This window comes from Oryctolagus cuniculus, chromosome 1 (genome assembly GCF_964237555.1).
Source record: "Oryctolagus cuniculus chromosome 1, mOryCun1.1, whole genome shotgun sequence".
Lineage (NCBI taxonomy): Eukaryota > Metazoa > Chordata > Mammalia > Lagomorpha > Leporidae > Oryctolagus > Oryctolagus cuniculus.
This window is the reverse complement of record NC_091432.1, coordinates 227,177,684-227,196,647: the sequence shown is the minus strand read 5'-3', so window position 1 is coordinate 227,196,647 and position 18,964 is coordinate 227,177,684. Positions and strand designations below refer to the sequence as shown.

The window sequence follows — 18,964 nt, the reverse complement described above, 5'->3', positions numbered from 1 at the left end:
TAGTGAAGCAACAGGTCAAGGAAAGCCTTAACATTTATTTTCTTTCTTTTTTTTTAAGGTGGCTATATTAAAGATGGCAGTGGAGTAATTGGTAGATAAGATCTAGCAGAATGGGGAAAACTGATGATACAGGGGAGAGAAGGAGGAGGAGGATGACTGAATGATATCCTTGAGCAGATAAAAGGAGGTAGAATGGACCAGCGCCACGGATCACTAGGCTAATCCTTCGCCTGCGGCGCTGGCACCCTGGGTTCTAGTCCCGGTTGGGGTGTTGGATTCTGTCCTGGTTGCTTCTCTTCCAGTCCAGCTCTCTGCTGTGGCCCAGGATGGCAGTGGAGGATGGCCCAAGTGTTTGGGCCCTGCACCCGCATGGGAGACCAGGAGAAAGCACCTGGCTCCTGGCTTTGGATCAGTGCAGGGCGCCGGCTGTAGTGGCCATTTGCGGGGGTGAACCAATGGAAAAAGGAAGACCTTTCTCTCTCTCTCTCTCTCTCTCTCTCACTCTCTCACTCTCTCACTCTCTCACTCTCTCACTGTCTAACTCTGCCTATCAAAAAAAAGGTAGAATGTAGTAGGTTTTGAAATCAGGGATTGGTGTTACATAGGAATAGGGATTATTCACTTATAGTAATAGGACAGTAAGGAAGGAAGATTGTATAAGTAAAAATGTAGCAAGATTGGCCTTTTGAATGAAATAGGAAACAGGGTGATCAGTGGAACGTGAGTTGAGAAGAGATAGATGTTAGAAGGGAAGATTGAAATAACCATTAGGAGAGTGAGAAAGTGAATGAACATTATTTAACTCTTTTTAGTGGAGTTCCTATGTGTATTTTAGGTGTGGGAAGTTAATGGACATTGTTGGATATGTAGCATCTCAGGATACCAAGTGCCAGGACTTACCTCCTGGTCATTTTGACAATCTAAAAACTCCACATTTTCAAGCTCTCAAGAGGTGAAGTACTGCCACTTGAAAAATGTTGATTATTGTCACTTTTGTGGTTAACAATGATGAAAAAGACCAGTTAGCACAATTTTGTGTTTAGGACTATTGATAAGGTATAGCCAAGAGGGTTGTATTTAACCAGAATTGGGGTTTTGCCAGGAGAGGACAAGGAATTATCAGTGTGAATGGTAATGTTTTAATAAGATTATTTATTTGAAAGGCACGTTACAGAGGAAAGGGAGGAAGGGAGAGAGGTTGTCCATCTGCTGGTTCACTCCTCAAATAGCTGCAATGACCAGGGCTAGGTTAGGTGAAACCAGGATCCTGTAAGTCCATCCAGGTCTCTCATATGGATGACAGGGGTCCAAGCACTTGGGCCATCTTCCACAGCTTTCCCAGGTACATTAGCAAGGAGCTGGATCGGAAGTGGAGCAGCAGGGATTTGAACTATTGCTTATGTTGGAGATGAGCCTTGCAGGTGATAGCTTTACCTGCTGTGCCACAATGCCAGCCCCTTAAATGCTTTTTAAATTACTTTTTATTCTCTTTTGGTTGTTTTCCCTCTGCTAGACTTAAGCCACAGGGCAGGGATTTTGCCTTTTAAAAACATTTTTATTTTTAATATTCAAAGTGCTCAGGACAGTGCCTACAGTGTGACAGGTTCTCCATGTATACTTGTAGAAATGCATTAAATTGTTGGTTCTTTCACCTGGTAAGTCATCTGGCTGAATGTTGTTCTGTCACATTAAGATGTGTCAGGGATTGGGAAGGACTAGTGACTTTATTTCAATCAGAAGATGAATTGTTAACTTCTTTTTTGATTGGCTCCTTAATAAGATCTTTTCCATTTTGCACACTAATAGTAGATATTCAGAAAGCATTCCAGTTCAACTTAGCTGGCTTCATACAGTGTATTTTAGGTTTGAATTACAGCCAGTACATCATCTTTTTCATTGAAAAAGAACCTTTTGGCCTCTGTCCAGTATTGAAAAACTTCCAACAAGATTGTAGGATATAGCTTTTCCATCATTATAGGTGGTTTTGGTTAGAAGTGAATAGCTGGATTTTTTTATTTGGTCAGAATTTTAAGTTGTTTATTGATATTTAACTTTTAAGTTTTTTTATTTAGTCTTCATATGCCTTATTTCTTTATTTGGGAGGCAGAAAGATATATGTATATATAGACAGGCATAGCTCTGATCTGCTGGTTCACTCCCCAAACACTGCAACGCTGGGATTGGGCCAGGCCTGGAGTTGAAGTCATGAGTCAGGAACTCAGCCCAGATCTCTAATGTGGGTTACAGGAACTGGATTACCTCAGCTATCACTGCTGCTTCACAGGGTCCTCATTAGCAGGAAGTACTCTGATAGGAGACACGGATGCCTTTTTATTTATATATTTCTAAAAAAACAATGGTCAGGAGCCAGGAGCTTCTGCTGGGTTTCCCAAGTGGGTGGCAGGGGCCCAAGTACTTGGGCCATCTTCTGCTGCTTTCCCAGGTGCACTGGTTGGGGGCTGGGCATGAACCATCTGACCATATGGACAAACCTGTGTGGGATGCTGGTGTTGTATGCAGCAGCAGCTTTTCCTGCTATACCACAACGCTGACTCCAATAGACACAGATGTCTTCACTGACTTTTTTTTTTTAAAGATTCATTTATTTATTTGAAAGAGTTGCACAGAGAGAAGGAGAGTCAGAGAGAAAGAGAGGTCTTCCATCTTCTGGTTCATTCCCCAGTTGGCCGCAACAGCCGGAGCTGTGCTGATCTGAAGCCAGGAGCTTCTTCCGGGTCTCACATGCGGGTGCAGGGGCCCAAGCACTTGGACCATCTTTCACTGCTTTCCCACAGCAGAGAGCCGGATCGGAAATGGAGCAGCCAGGACTTGAACTGGTGTCCATATAGGACGTCGGCACTACAGGCGGTGGCCTTACCCACTATTCCACAGTGCCAGCCCCCCTTGACTGACATCTTAACTACTAGACTTAAATACCTACCTCTCATCTGCCTTTCTTATTTTTGTAAGGTTCTGATTACATTCTCCCCCCATCCCCTTTAAAGGTTTCTTTCTTTCTTTATTTGAAAATTAGAGCTATAGAAGAGAGGGAGAGACAGAGATCTTCTATCTGCTGATTTGCTCCTCAAATGGCTTCTGGGACTGAGCCAGTCTGAACTCAGGAGACTGGAACTCCATCCAGGTCTCCCATGTGGGTTGGAGGGGCCCAAGCATTTGGGCCATCTTCTGCTGCTTTCCTAGGAGCATTAACAGGGAGCAGGACAGGAAGTGGAGCAGCCGTAACTCAAAACTGGTGTGGGTACTTCTCATGTGTCGCTGCCTACCACCTCTCCCCCACCCCCATCATGTAGGAACTTTCTGGAAGAAAACACTGAAATTCAGTATTTTTTTTTTTTTTACATTAGTATTGCACAGAAACAACGCCACTGTGCAGAGAAAATTTATTTGCAGAGATGAGGGAGTGTTAAATTTATGTCTATTTGCTTTTACTTTCCTTAGAGTGTTCTGAGTTGATTCATCTTTGCAGCCTGTTACTAACATAGCACCAAGGTACTGAATAGGCAGTTAATATTTTTTATTTGAAAGGCAGAGTTTTAGGGAAGGAGGGAGAAAGGGAGGGAGGGAGGGAGAGAGAGAGACAGAGAGATATCTTCCATCTGCTGGTTCACCCCCCAAATGGCTGCAATGGTCAGAGTTAGGCTGATCGGAAGCCTGGAACTTCTTCTGTGTCTCCCATGTGGGTGCAGGGGCCCAAAGACTTGGACCGTCTTTCGCTGCTTTTCCAGGTGCATTAGCAGGGAGCTGGTTTGGAAGTGGAGCAGCTGGGACTTGAACTGGCACCTGTATGGGATGTTGGCATTAAAGGTGGCAGCTTTACCCACTATACTACAGCGTTGGCCCCATTTTTGTGTTATCTCTTTATAGTTTAGTTTGCTTGTGTGTTACATGGAGACTATAATGAGATTATTGTGAGGATTAAATGAGTTAGTATATTAAAAACTCTTAGAGCAGTGCTAGTGCAAAGTCTGACTTCCATAAATGTTATTTGTTAATTAGCAGGGAAATAGTTTCTGGTTTATAGATAAAGGATAAGGAAACTGAAGGAAATGAAATGACTTTGAGTTACATATAGCTTTCTATTAAATGACAAAGTTATTCTTTTAAAAAAAATTTCAGGGCCAGAATTTTACCCACTAAGTTGACCATTGTTTAAAAGAGACTCTTTAAAACTGTGTTGTTGGGCCAGCGCTGCGGCTCACTAGGCTAATCCTCTGCCTATGGCGCCGGCACACCGGGTTCCAGTCCTGGTCGGGGCGCCGGATTCTGTGCTGGTAGCTCCTCTTCCAGTCCAGCTCTCTGCTGTGGCCTGGGAGTGCAGTGGAGGATGGCCTAAGTCCTTGGGCCCGACACCCACATGGGAGACCAGGAAGAAGCACCTGGCTTCTGGCTTCGGATTGCTGCAGCGCGCTGGCCATAGCAGCCATTAGGAGGATGAACCAACGGAAAAGGAAGACTTTTCTCTCTGTGTGCGTGTGCCTCTCTCTCTCCTACTCTCTCACTCTCACTAACTTTTCCTGTCCAAAAACAAAACAAACAACAACAAACAAACAAACAAAAAAACACCAAAAAGCTGTTGCTTTTTTTTTCCTGATTTGCTTAGAGCATACCAAATATAACTTGACTTTTTTTTTTTTTTTGGATCAGATTGGTACAGTGGGGAAGAAGCTTTAAACTATGATTTAGGAATTAAACCATGCCTTGTCCCTGGTTAATGGTGTGATCTTAATATCTGATTCTGTTTCATTTGTAAACTGAGGGTGGGGCTGGATCAGATGATCACAAAGTTCATTTTTATAGCACTGACCAATTTGATTTTGAATACTGTGCTTGCTTTTATGGCATGAATTATTGCACTACGCTGTCAGACTCTGAAGTTTGCAGAGGTACATGATATATGTGTAGGGTACTGTGTACTAAATGACTGCACAGTATGGTACTTTTAGAAAGATGATGTATGATTTCCACACTACATCAGAAGTTTGTTTGCTTGCAATATACTCTCTTCCTCTTTCTCTCTTTTTTAAAAGTTTATTTTAGTTGAAAGAATTACAGAGAGAGGTAGACACACACACACAGGTCTTCCATCCACTGGTTCAGTTTGCATATGGCTGCAATGGCTGGAGCTGAGCCAGTCGGAAGCCAGGAGCCAGGAGCTTCTTCTCGGTCTCCCACATGGATGCAGGGACCCAAGGACTAAGGCCATTCTCCGCTGCTTCTCCAGGCACATTACCAGGGAGCTGGATCAGAAGTGGAGCAGCTGGAACTTGAACTGGTGCCCATATGGGATGCCGGCACTGTAGGCCTGGGCCTTAAAGCACTGCACAATGCTGACCCTGTGATCTACCTTACTTTATTTTATTTTATTTTATTTTATTTTTTATTTGAAAGAGTTACAGAGAGATGTAGAGACAGAGAGAGAGAAAGAGGTCTTCCATCCACTGGTTCATTCCCCAAATGGCCACAATGGCAGGTCAGAGCTTTAACCTGCACCAGAGTGCCAGCCCCTCTACCTTCTTAATATGATCGCTTTATTGCTTCACGTTTCACAGAGTAAAGCTTATGGACTTTCAGTTGTATATGTGGTAGTCTTTTTTGGCGGCTGGATTCATAGTTAAGTACTAAATGACTGAATGAAGCAGGATCGGGAATGGGAGGTAGCTGAAGATTTTATTAAGTTGTGTAGTAGTTATTGTATAGAAGTTATAATTTTAGTGACAACAATATTTCTGAGATATCTCTTACCATGGGATCATGTTTCAATTTGTGTTTCTTGATTGTCCAAAAGGACACTGAATTGTCGTTTTGGCTAGTTGTACTTATGCATCTTTGCTTCGGTGTGAAATTGTGTAATAGAGTAAGTTGTTGTCACTAGCACCTGCTCAGTTGCATGCTCTTCCTTCTTCCTTCTCAGGCTTCCTTATCTTACTGTGGTGGAGCTTGTGAAGCAGCTGGGGAAGTTGGTTGTGGGACATCCATAGTTGTGCATGTAAGTCACTGATGAATGTCATTTTACTGCAGTCGTGGTTCTTTGTTTCTGTTTGAAGTACTGAGAGTTAAATGTCACATCAGTATGTTCCTGGCCCCCAAAATTCAAAAAGGACTTTATTTTTTTTTTAAAGATTTATTTATTTACTTGAAAGTCAGTGTTACACAGAGAGAGAAGGAGAGGCAGAGAGAGAGAGAGAGAGGTCTTCCATCCTCTGGTTCACTCCCCAGTTGGTTGAAACGGCTGGAGCTGTGCCAATTTGAAGCCAGGAGCTTCTTCTGGGTTTCCCACGCCGGTGCAGGGCCCAAGCACTTGGGGCATCTTCCACTGCTTTCCCAGGCCATAGCAGAGAGCTGGATTGGAAGTGGAGCAGCCAGGACTCGAACTGGCATCCATATGGGATGCCGGCACTGTAGGTGGTGGCTTTACCCACTATGCCACGGCGCTGACCCCCAAAAAAGACTCTAAGAAAGCAGCTGGGGGCAGGTATTGTGGAGTGTTGGGTTAAGCTACAACATTGTCCACATCCCATAACCAAGAGCCTGGTTTAAGTCCTGGATCCTATGCTTCAGATCTCCAGCTCCCTGCTAATGTGCCTGGGAGGCAGCACATGACAGCCCAAGTACTTAAGTTCCTGCCATTCAGTGTGGGAGACCTGGACAGAGTCCTGGCTCCTGGTTTTGGCCTGGCCTACCCCTGACTATTGTGGGTATTTGGGGAGTGAACAAGTAGATAAGCGATCTCTCTGTTACTTTGCTTTTCAAATAGGTACCCCCCACCTTTAAAAAAAAATTAAAGTCAGAGAGAGAGGAGGAGAAAGAGGAGAGGAGAGAGAGAGCATGAGCGCACTCACGAGAGGGTGAGTTGTCCCATCTGCTGGTTCACTCCCCAAATGGCCGCAATGGCCGGGGCTGGACCACTCTGAAGTCAGGAGCTTCTCCTGGGTCTCTCATGTGGGTCTAGGGGTTCGGGCACTTGGGCCATCTTCCACTGCTTTCCTGGGTGCATCAGCAGGGAGCTGGATCAGAATTGGAACAGCTGGGTCTCAAACTGGTGCCCATATGGGATGCTGGTGCTGCAGGCTGTGGCTTTACCCACTATACCACAGTGCCAGCCCCCTTTTTCTCTTTTAAAGAGAAGACTAGTAGTCCAAGAAAGTAGCAAAAGAAAGAACAGCTGATATTAAGAAACTATTACTGACGCTAGTCTTACAGGGATTTCTTTGTTTATAAAGAAAATTTAAACCTAAAGAGATTTCAATGAAGAGAAAGCGATTTTCTTTGTGAATATATATGATATGTGATATAAATGTGATATGTGAGATAACTATATAAAGTATGTCTTCTAGTCTGATATTAGTTTCTGTCCTCATTCCTCCACTTTTATTTAGCATTTGGGTTTATAATATATAATCATCAGAAAAGTTTACTTTTACCCTATCTGGAATCAAATCTCATAAAGATGAAATAAGCGGGTAACGGAATGATGACTGGGCCTCTTGGTAGAAATATAATGTGGGATTCCAGTTGGGGAAATCTAAGAAGTAATGAAGTAAAGATCTATATATTCAGGAATCTGACACAGAAGTGCATATAAGTTGAAGGAGTGTATCTTGGGAGTTAGGAGAGCGGAGACAAACATTCAGAATTTTAGGCCTAAAAGTAATTAAAGAACAAACATGCCAACATAAATTGTCTATCTTAATGGCAAAGCATTATGGCACAGTCAATGTTACCTTTGGTAGTATTGCTGTATTTTTAAATGGTTTGTCGAATTTTCATAGAGGTCTAAGTGATACCAATTTCTAATTGAAAATATGTGGTTAATTATAACATCATTGCTACTACCAGAAGTGGCATTACTGTTTTAGTTGGCTCTTCTTAATAACTAAATCTGTGTCTGCAATTACAGTTATCTCATAGAGGGCAAGTCAGCCAGCAGTCACATTGTGGCTACCAGGAAGGTTACTTTTCTGTCCCATCAGTCAGCTTATTGGGCTCAGGCTTTCAAAATATAGGTTAGCTTTTTGTTGGGAATGAGGTGATTTTCCTCTGTAAAGTTTCTTTTAAACCCGTAACATGGTCATGGGCTTCACACTCCGATTGGAAGCAAATTGTAAATAAACATTTTTGAAAAGTTGTTTTTCCACTTCTTTTATAGGTGTATTCCAGACTTCAGACCTCTTTGCTATATTGACACTGAGCTATCAAGGGACTCAGGCTTATGAGGAGGTACTGTCACACAAAACAGTGTCTAGTGAAGACGACAAGAAAGAGGGGAAAGGATCGGAAGAAAAAGCAAAGATACCATAGAAAACCATGGTAGGTTGTTTATATTTCCTTAATTTAGCTATACATATTCCACTAATTTAAAACTGCAAGTGTTAACATTGAGATTGAGTGAACAGCACTGGTGTTAATTTTTGGCTCTAGTGCATCGGATAAGATAGCACTTTACTATTTAAGCAAAGCAAATGCGTTCAGATTTATTATGAGCCCTTTAAACCACAAGATGGAGCCCCATGAGTCTGCAGTCCATAAATTATTAAAAACAAAGGAAGGAATGCTCATAAGTAATATCTTCAAATACAGTTGGCACTAGGCAAGTGACCTTGAACTCAAAATTAAGCTTTTTTCTCTAGTTTCCTACCTGAAGTTGTTTCCTGTGGAAGTTAAAGACCCTGAACCAATTTTTAATTACTTATATGAATGATGTGGGAGTTTATAAAATGTGTGTTTAGCCCACAAAAGTCACCTATTTTACATGCTTTAAAATAATAGGGTCAAATATTGGTGTATAAGAAGCACTGTGAGTTTTGTGAAGAGTTCAAACTTAAATTTGTGATATTAGATGTAGGCATAACCTCTGAGGTCTAGTGTTTCTTAATTTGAGAGACAGAACTCTTATCTGCTGATTCATTCCCCAAATGCCTGCATTAGCTGAGGCTGGAAGCCAGGAACTTAATCCTGGTGTCCCGTGTAGGTGACAGGGATTTTTTTTTTTTTAAAGATTTATTTATTTTACTTGAAAGTCACAGTTACACACAGAGAGAAGGAAAAACAGAGACGAGACAGAGACAGAGGGAGGGAGAGAGAGGTGTCTTCCATCCCGCTGGTTCACTCCCCAAATGGCCACAATGGCGGGAGCTGAGCTGATCTGGAGCCAGGAGCCAGGAGCTTCTTCCGGGTCTCCCACGTGGGTGCAGGGGCACAAAGACTTGGGCCATCTTCTGCTGCTTTTCCAGGCCATAGCAGAGAGCTGGATGGGAAGTGGACCAGCCGAAACTCAAACCGGCATCCATATGGGATGTCAGCCTTGCAGGCAGCGGCTTTACCCACTACACCACAGTGCTGGCCCCAGATGACAGGGATTTAACTACGTGAGCCATCACCTGGTGCTTCCCACAGTCTGAATTGGGAACTGAAACCAAGGATTGAGTCCTGACATTCTGAGGTGGAATGCCGGCATCCTAATTTCTGTCATAATTACTAGGCCAAATGTGCACTACCTCCCCACACCCTAACATGTTTTTTTTTTTAACTTTAAAAAATTTTATATTTTATTTGAAAGAGACAAACAGACTCAGAAAGAACTTACATCAGCTGGGTCACTGCCCAAATTTCCACACCAGTCAGAGCTGTACCAAGCTGAAGCCAGAAGCCCAGAATTCTACATAAGTGGCAGGGTCCCAAGTTCTTGAGCCATCTGTCAAACCATGGGGTGTGCATTCGCAGGAAGCTGAATCAGAAGCAGAGTAGTCGGGACTTGAACCAGATAATCCAAAATAGGACGAGGGCGTCCCAAACAGTGATAACTGCTGCACCAAACGACTTCCCCACCGCCAGATTTTCATTTGCTGAAAGCACTGAATTTTCCCCTAGTATTTTGGTTCTGTAGAATGATGTGTGAATTTTTTCTCCAAATGAGAAAATATTTTAAAAAGACATAATTAGGTGAAAGAGCACAAAATAATAATTATCAGGATGTTCGGGATATGTTATTTAACTGGCCTGATGGTAGTTATTTAAATGTTACTTGCTTTTTAGAATATTTGTGCCTAGGATTGTAGTATAGTCATCTTATTCTTAACAAAAATTCTAATATTTGAGATCTTGATGGTGGGAAAAATGTTGTTATTTTAATTTTATAGTAAAATGTGAAAAAACCACAGTGAACTGAGTTTCCTTAAATGTGAATTATTTGCCTTTTCAGCTCTTCTGTTACTGCCTTGGTATTCTTATATTTTAAAAGAAATGTTTAGGGGCCGTTGTGTGGCATAATGGACTGCATCACCTGTATCCCATACGGGTACCTGTTTGAGTCCTGGCTGCTCCACTTCCAGTCCTGTTCCATGCTAGTGGTCCTGGGAAGGCAGCGGAGGATGGCCCAAGTCCTTGGGCCCTTGCCATCTACTTGTGAGACCAGGATGGAATTCCTGGCTTCTGGCTTCAGCTTAGTCCAGCCCTGGCTGTGGGCAGTTATTTTGGGAGCAAACCAGTTGATTGAAGGTCTCTCTCTTTCTGTCCCCTCAGCCTTCCACCCTCATGTTCTCTGTGTAACTCTGCCTTTCAAACATACATATATATATGTATATGTATATGTATATGTATATATATATATATTAAATAAGAAATGGTGGGAGCTGGCGCTGAGGCGCAGCGGGTTAAAGCCCCAGCCTTCAGTGCCGGCATCCCATATGGGTGCTGGTTTGAGTCCCGGCTGCTCCACTTCAGATCCAGCTCTCTGCTATGGCTTGGGAAAGCAGTAGAAGATGGCCTGAGTTCTTGGGTCCCTGCACCCACGTGGAAGACCTGGAGGAAGCTCCTGGCTCCTGGTTTCGGATCAACTTAGCTCTGGCCATTGTAGTCGGAATGAAGACCTCTCTCTTTCTCTCTGGCTCTGCCTCTCTCTGTAACTCTGTCTTTCAAATATATAAATTTTTTTTTTTAACTCATTTGACAGGTAGAGTTAGTGAGAGAAAGAGACAGAGAGAAAGGTCTTCCTTCTGTTGGTTCACCCCCCAAATGGCTGCTACGGCCGGCGCTGCGCTGATCCAAAGCCAGGAGCCAGGTGCTTCTTCCTGGTCTCCCATGCAGGTGCACGGGCCCAAGGACCTGGGCCATCCTCCACTGCCCTCCCAGGCCATAGCAAAGAGCTGGACTGGAAGAGGAGCAGCTGGGACTAGAACCCGGTGCCCATATGGGATGCTGGCGCCACAGGTGGAGGATTAGCAAAGTGAGCCACAGTGTTGTCCCCCAAATATATAAAATATTTTAAAAGAAATATAAGAAATGAGGGGGCCAGCGTGTGGCATAGTGTGTAAAGCTGCTGTCTGCGATGATAGCACCCATGCTGGTTTGAGTCCTGGCTGCTCTGCTTCCAACTCTGGTTCCTGCTAATGGCCTGGGGAAAGTAACAGAAGATGGCTCAAGTACCTGGGCACCTGCCACCCACGTGGGAGTTCCGGAAGAAGTTCCTGTTTCCTGGCCTCTGCCTTATCCAGTTCCAGTTGTTGCGACCATATGGGCAGTGAACCAGCAGATAAATCTTTTTTTTTTTTTCTTTTTAAAGATTTATTTATTTGAGAGCCAGAGTTACAGACACTGCTCTTTCCCAGGCCATAAACAGAGAGCTGGATCAGAAGAGGAGCAGCCAGAACGGACACAAACTGGTGCCCATATGGGATGCTGGTGCTGCAGATGGAGGCTTAACTATGCCACAGTGCTGGCCCCCAAGCAGATAAATACATATACATATATTATTTTTTAAAAGATTTATTTATTTGAAAGAGTTACACACACAGAGAGAGAGAGAGAGAGAGAGATATTCCATCTCTGGTTCACTCCTCAAATGGCCTCAATGGCCGAGCTGTGCCAATCCGAAGCCAGGAGCCAAGAGCTTCCTCCAGGTCTCCCATGCGGGTGGAGTGGCCCAAGGACTTGGGCCATCATCCACTGCTTTCCCAGGCCACAGCAGAGAGCTGAGTCGGAAGTAGAGCAGCTGGGACTCGAACCAGCACCCATATAGGATGTCGGCACTGCAGGCAGCAGCTTTACCTGCTATGCTATAGTGTTGCCCCCGAAAACATTTATATATATTTGTCATAGTTGATAAAAATTTCTTTCCAGGCTCTTGGCTTTGACCTGGGCCAGCCCTGGTTGTTATGGGCATTTGGGAGTAAACAAGCAGCTGGAATATGTTTGTCTTTCTGTTGCTTTGCCTTTCAAGTGAACTAAAGTAAATATTAAGAAAATAGGATAACTTTTCAGTTACAGTTTGCTTAGAAGGGTCAGTAACACCTTAATGTTAATTTACTAGTTTCTAAATGAATATGATTTTTAAAATGTTGATATTCTGCAAGACAAAAACAAAAGAGGCAAAGACTGTTAAAAAATTGTTAATGTTTTATTTTATGGTTGTAATTTCAAAATACTTAGCATCTTTTTAGCACATAATTTCAGGTACATGAAGACACTATAGCTACTCTTTAAATGGAGTACTTAAGTTTTATGTAAAACTCATTAAGTTATCCTTGTTCATTTTGCTGTGGTACAAGCCTTCATGACATTTTGTGAATTTGGAAATATTCATAAGGTTTTAGATGTGTGACTCATGAGTGTGAATGATCTACTCTTAAATTTTCATGAAACTCATCCTATTTCTGGGTATTAGTCTGCTCTACTGATTTCTGGGCCAGCGTGTCATTTTAATTATTGCTTTTTAAATTTTTTTGATATTTTGTTTTAGCATAATGGTACCACCCATCCATCTTTGTACTGTATTTCTTTTTTTTTCTAAAGATTTATTTTTTATTCATTTGAAAGGCAGACTTAGGAGAGAGAGGGGAGGGAGAGAGGGAGAGAGAGAGAGAGCGAGCGAGCAAGCGAGTGAGCTTCCATCTGCTGGCTTACTCCCCAAATGGCTGCAACTGCTGGGGCTGGACCAGTCTGAAGCCAGGAGCCAGGAGTTTTTTCTGTGTCTCCCATATGGGTGCAAGAGCCCAAGCATTTAGGCCATCTTCCTCTGCTTTCCCAGGTACATTAGCAGGCAGCCAGATTGGAAGTGGAGCAGCAGGGTCTTGAACTGGTGTGCATATGGGATGCTGGCCCTGTACTGTATTTTTTGATAGTAATTTTTTTCTCCCCATGTGTGCTTTAAAATTATTTTTGTTATAGTTTAAGAAAATCAGTCCTGAGGTAGTCTTGATTATTTATAAATTAGCATCGGAAGTTGGTTGGTTTGCAGTGTGTGTTTTACGCTATCTAAAATTTGGAATGTCTCTCACGTACTTTAGAAATTAAAGCCTCAGAGCAAAAGTTTGAAATGTCAAGTAATAGGCCACATTCCCATGTTTTCCATAGTTCACATGTAGCTTTTGTATTTTGTGTTATTAAGGTATTATGAAATCTCAGCTTTGTAAGGTGCAAAAGTCTCCCGCAGCTTGAAAATGAATGGCTGCATACTGAATCATCATCATGCGTTTCTAGAGACTCTGAAAACTAGTGTCTGTTTCTTGCAGCTGTTGTGTGATAATGTGACCTTTTTTGAAGTTTTATTCAGAATGTGTAGGCTCAGCTAAAATAGACAGTGTATACATAGGTAACCCTGAGTGTGGCCTAGATGAACCTCACCGAAACATGGTGGATAATTTTATATTTTCTGCTGTTGAGTCCAATAGAATGGGATTTTATCCCCAGTTCCAAGAAAGTGTCACAACATTACTTCACAATGATTTGATAATTAATGCTGTTAGTTGAATTAAAATATTTGTCATCTTACTTTTAAGTTTACTTATTTTATTTGAAAGGCAGAGAGACGGAGAGAGAGAGGAGAGAGAGAGAGAGAGGAGAGAGAAAGAGAAAGAAACAGACATTTATCATCTACTGGTTCACTCTTCAAATGCCCACAACAGTTAGGGCTGGGCCAGGCTGAAGCCAGGAGCTGGGAGTTCAATCCAGGGCTCTCACGTGAGTGGCAGAGACCCAACCACTTGAGCCATCACCTGCTGCCTTCTAGGTGTGCACTGGGAATGGAGCCAGGACTTGAACATAGGTACTATGATACAAGATGCGGGGGTCCTGATCCATATCTTAACCACTGCAAATGTCCATCATTTCTTCCAGGTAATGTTTCTTTTGTTGAAGTAATCATTTTCTGTTTCCTTCTGACAGAGATCTATTCGATCTTTTGCCAATGATGATCGCCATGTTATGGTGAAGCATTCAACAATCTATCCGTCTCCAGAAGAACTTGAAGCGGTTCAGAATATGGTGTCTACTGTTGAATGTGCTCTTAAACATGTCTCAGATTGGCTGGATGAAACAAATAAAGGCACAAAAATAGAGGGTGAAACAGAAGTGAAGAAAGATGAGGCCGTAGAAAACTATTCCAAGTGAGTGTGGAGTGGCCTTTGTGGGGCTTTACTGAAGTGCAGAAAAGCCTGGGGGTCTGCCAGGCAAGGGTTTGTTATATGCTGTTCTTGGGGCTTTCTCTGTGTGTATCTGATTAGAACCAAGAAGGTAAACGTTACGATGAGGTCTGAATAATGACTAGAGCCAGATAAAGAGCATGTCCTTTAAAATCTTTACATTTGAAGGTTATGATATCTCATCTTTTTCCTGTGTTAATTCAGCCTCCTAAATTTTGAGATAAATAGTAGTGTTTTTCATATCTGGAGAAATAATAAAATACCATTTTGTTACACAGTTGGAAGTATTAGAGTAGAAGGAAAAGTGTAGGATAATGTATTTTAAAGGTATTTTTGATTATATTTACCTGTTGTTTTCTAGGATCTAGCACAGTGTATGTGGCACATTTTAATCACTGTGTGTTTGTGGGTGAATGAAGGTTTAGTGGTTGGCAGACCCTTCAGTAGTTACAGTAGAGTGTTCTTAATGCTATAGTAAAAGTAGTGTTAGTGAGATGAAGCTGTCATGTTAACCAGAGTGAGGTCATGAAACTTTTTATGCTATGGTAAGCTTAAAGGTATTATTTGAGAAGTATCACTAGATTGGAGTAAGTGTATAACTTGGCAACAACTTATAAACAGAAGAAAGAGATTACAGAATTTTTTCTCCAGCTTTCCGTTTTAAGTAAATGTGATAAGTAGATAAAGAAAAGTGAGAAAGTAGTGAAAAATTGATTTTCTTCACTGAAAGATAGTGCAGTCTTTCCATTTTCAGATGAAAGTCACTTTTTAGCTAAACAATATAATTTGTTAACTGTAGGTAATTTATACACTATATCTGGTCATAGTCTTGTCATTGGGAAGGTTCTTGGAAATAATTCAGTTATTCAATATATGATGGCCTTAAAAATGCTGTCAAATTTGAAGTTCAAATTAACTAGTAATATTTTTGAGTGACCTGGCCTTGTATCTCAGTTCTTGTATAAGTAAAATAGTCATGTACTCCCTACTTAAATTGTATATTGATACATGTTTATGTTTTTTTAAACATTTTGTTGTGCTTTTTACACACATAGGCACAGACACACACAACATAAGATTTACTATTTTAGCCATTTTACTAAACCTATGGAGTTTGGATCTTTTCTTTTTCTTTTTTTTTTTTTTAAAGATTTATTTATTTATTTGAAAGTCTGTGTTACACATAGAGAGGAGAGGCAGAAAGAGAAAGAGATCTTCCATCCGAGGGTTCACTCCCCAATTGATTGCAATGGCTGGAGCTGCGCCTATCCGAAGCCAGGAGCCAGAAGCTTCTTCTGGGTCTCCCACGTGGGTGCAGGGGCCCAAGGAGTTGGGCCATCTTCTCCTGTTTTCCCAGGCCATAGCAGAGAGCGGGATAGGAAGAGGAGCAGCCAGGATTAGAACTGGCACCCATATGGGATGCTGGCGCTTCAGGTCAGGGCGTTAACCCACTGTGCCACAGCGCCGGCCCCTAGACCTTTTCAATACATTTAATAGTGTTTCTTCTCAGGGCTAGTGTACTTTTTGAAAGCATTCCTATAGATTTTACTTAAATGGATGAGGTAATTGTTTTAAAGGTTTTTAAAGGAAAATATGTTTCACACTTTTGTTTGTTTGTTTTGTTGTTTAAATATAGCTGTATGTGTGGATGCTCTTCGTTGTCTGTGCAAAGTGTTCTTTTGTGGAACAGGACCCACATTCAGCACTTCTTCCCATGTGGTAGAACTCAAGAAATGCAGAATGTTTCTGTTCTTAATTTTTATAGAACTGAGGCAGGTATGGCTTCCAAAAAACAGAGCTGTGTTCTAGGGGTAGACCTATATTGTGATCCTGGAGTGTGCTGAGCACTTCAAAGGGCACAAAGCTGGGTGAGGGCTAGCTTATGATTCTTACGTACCTTCTACTGCCAAGTATGGTTAGTCAGCTCTTACCTATGCTTTTTTAACCTTTGTTTTTTTTTTTTAAAAAACACTGATTCCAAAATCAAATACATTGTTGGAAGTTCTCCAATTTATATTATTAGGAATCTACCTTTAATCTTGTTTCATTTCTACTTTTTAAAAGATTTTATTTGTTTATTTGAAAGGAAGAGTTACAGAGAATCTTCCATCTGCTGGTTCATTCCCCTATGTGTCCTCACCAGCCAACTGGGAAGCTGGGAGCAGGAGCTTCTGAGTCTCCCATGTGGGTGCTGCGGGCCTAAGCATGTAGACCATCCTCACCTGCCTTCCTAGGCACATCAGTAGGGAGTTGGATAGGAAGTGGAACAGCGGCAACATGGACCAGCACCCATACTGGTGTCCCAGGTGGCAGCTTAACCCACTATACCACAATGCCAGCCCCTCTGTCCTTATTTTAAATAATTGTATTTGGATTGCTTGTTCTACAATAATTGTTATATTTACATTGTTTGAATTGGGACTTGGTTTCTCTCTTTAATCATGCTGTCTTCTTCATGTGGCATGATAAGACCAAGTATATAAAAATTATGATTTAGAACTTAATATGTGAGTTGATAATGGGTAGCTAATAATAACTTCCATTTACTGAGTGCCAGTTACGGTAACAAATTATTTTTCATATCTTTTTTTAAAAAGATTTGTTTACTTGAAAGTAAGAGTTAGAGAGAGAGAAGAGGAGACAGATGTTCCATCCGCTGGTTCATTCCGCAGGTGGCTGCAACGACTAGAGCTTGGCTGGTCCAAAGTCAGGACTTCTTCTGGGTCCCCCATGTGGGTGCAGGGACCCATGTACTTGGGCCATATTCCACTGCTTTTCCAGGTCATTATCAGGGTATGGGATTGGAAGTGGAGCAGCTGGGACTTGAAATAGAACCCATATGCGATGCTGACATCCCAGGGGACGGCCTCTCATTTCTTCTTCTTCTTCTTCTTCTTCTTTTTTTTTTTTTTTAAAGATTTATTTATTTTATTTGAAAGGCAGGGTTACAGAAAGGCAGAGAGAGAAAGAAAGGTCTTCCATCCTCTGGTTCACTCTCCAATTGGCTGCAACAGCCAGAGCTGTGCTGATCTGAAGCTGGGAGCAAGGAGCCTCCTCCAGGTCTCCCATGTGGGTGCAGGGGCCCAAGAACTTGGGCCATCTTGCACTGCTTTCCCAGGCCACATCAGAGAGCTGGATTGGAAGTGGAGCAGCCAAGACTCTAACCGACGCCCATTTGGTATACAGGCATGCAGGCGGCGACCTTTCCTGCTAAGCCACAGTGCTGCCCCACCCCCCATCATCTTAAAACAATCCTAGTAGTCAATGTTATCATTATCCCCCTTTCTCCACCCTCATTTTGCTTATGAAATTTCTACTGCTTCAAATTTGCTTAGGAAAAAAGTGATTCAGATGGCCGGCACCGCGGCTCACTAGGTTAATCCTCCGCCTTGCGGCGCCGGCACACCGGGTTCTAGTCCTGGTTGGGGCGCCGGATTCTGTCCCGGTTGCCCCTCTTCCAGGCCAGTTCTCTGCTGTGGCCAGGGAGTGCAGTGGAGGATGGCCCAAGTCCTTGGGTCCTGCACCCCATGGGAGACCAGGATAAGTACCTGGCTCCTGCCATTGGATCAGGGTTGTGCGGCGGCCATTGGAGGGTGAACCAACGGCAAAGGAAGACCTTTCTCTCTGTCTCTCTCTCTCTCTCTCTCTCTCTCTCTCTCTCACTATCCACTCTGCCCGTCCAAAAAAAAAAAACAATGAAGAAGATGTTACTGAGGTAGTTTATGTGAGAGGCTATAAGAGCCTGAAGAAACAAGTTACAAGGCAGTGATTTGAGAGTGATAATGGAAGATAAATGTGTAAACCATTATTAAGATTTGGGAAAATGAGAGGATACAAAGACAAGGACAGAGGAAGAAAGAATATGAGATGACTGCTACTCTGTATACCAAACAGTTGGTTGCATTTGGATCACTTGCTTTAAAATGTTTTTTTTTTTTATTTTTGTATAATTTATATCATTTTCTATTGATCAAATGTTTATCAAATCTCTATGGTATGCCAGGCATTGAGTCAGGGGCTGTATTATTTGTAACTTCCTGTTTAGTTTCCACTGCCAGAGTTTGTCTTCCTTCTCCATTTTATTCTCAACTCCACTGCCTTTTGCCCAACTTTGCTGATTCTTTTCCTCCAGCTAAAATGACCTGTTCTCCCAGACTGCTTGAGTCAAACTTGTAGATTGCCTTGCTTGACCTCATTTTGACCTCTCCCTTTCTGAATTTGGGAATCAACCATATATTGTAAGGAACTTGAGTGTTGTGATTAAACCAGCTTGGGTTTAAATTCAGGCTTTGTTGTGCTACTCTGTGAACTTGAATAGCTAACTTTTCTGAGGTTCACATTGCTATATGCAGCCTGCAGTTTGTTCTCAGAGGTTGCTTTCTCCTCCTCTTCTAGGTAGGATACTTAATCTTTACTGCCCCTGTTACTAGGACTTAGGGAAGAAGGATCTCCTTTGTGTGTTTTTAGTGACTGCAAAGCTTAGTTGTTATTTTCACCTATGATTAAGAAAAAGGAGCCAGTCAGAAGCT

At 42.3% G+C, this 18,964-nt stretch overlaps 1 protein-coding gene across 8 annotated transcripts in view; it reads left to right on the top strand.

Moving 5' to 3' along the window:
* STRBP (spermatid perinuclear RNA binding protein) overlaps nucleotides 1-18,964 on the top strand; it is a 151,127-nt gene that overhangs the window by 73,614 nt on the left and 58,549 nt on the right. For 6 of the 8 annotated variants that reach the window (XR_007923223.2, XM_070056617.1, XM_051855438.2 and 3 more), the window contains exons 2-4: nucleotides 5,933-6,007; nucleotides 8,168-8,328; nucleotides 14,179-14,399. Coding sequence is in view for 7 of the 8 variants with exons in the window: in XM_070056617.1 (XP_069912718.1) it covers nucleotides 8,326-8,328; nucleotides 14,179-14,399 (224 nt within the window). In the remaining variant the exon portion in view is untranslated. The remainder of the gene's footprint in view (nucleotides 1-5,932; nucleotides 6,008-8,167; nucleotides 8,329-14,178; nucleotides 14,400-18,964) is intronic. The other 2 variants (XM_051855432.2, XM_070056631.1) reach the window with 1 other exon arrangement.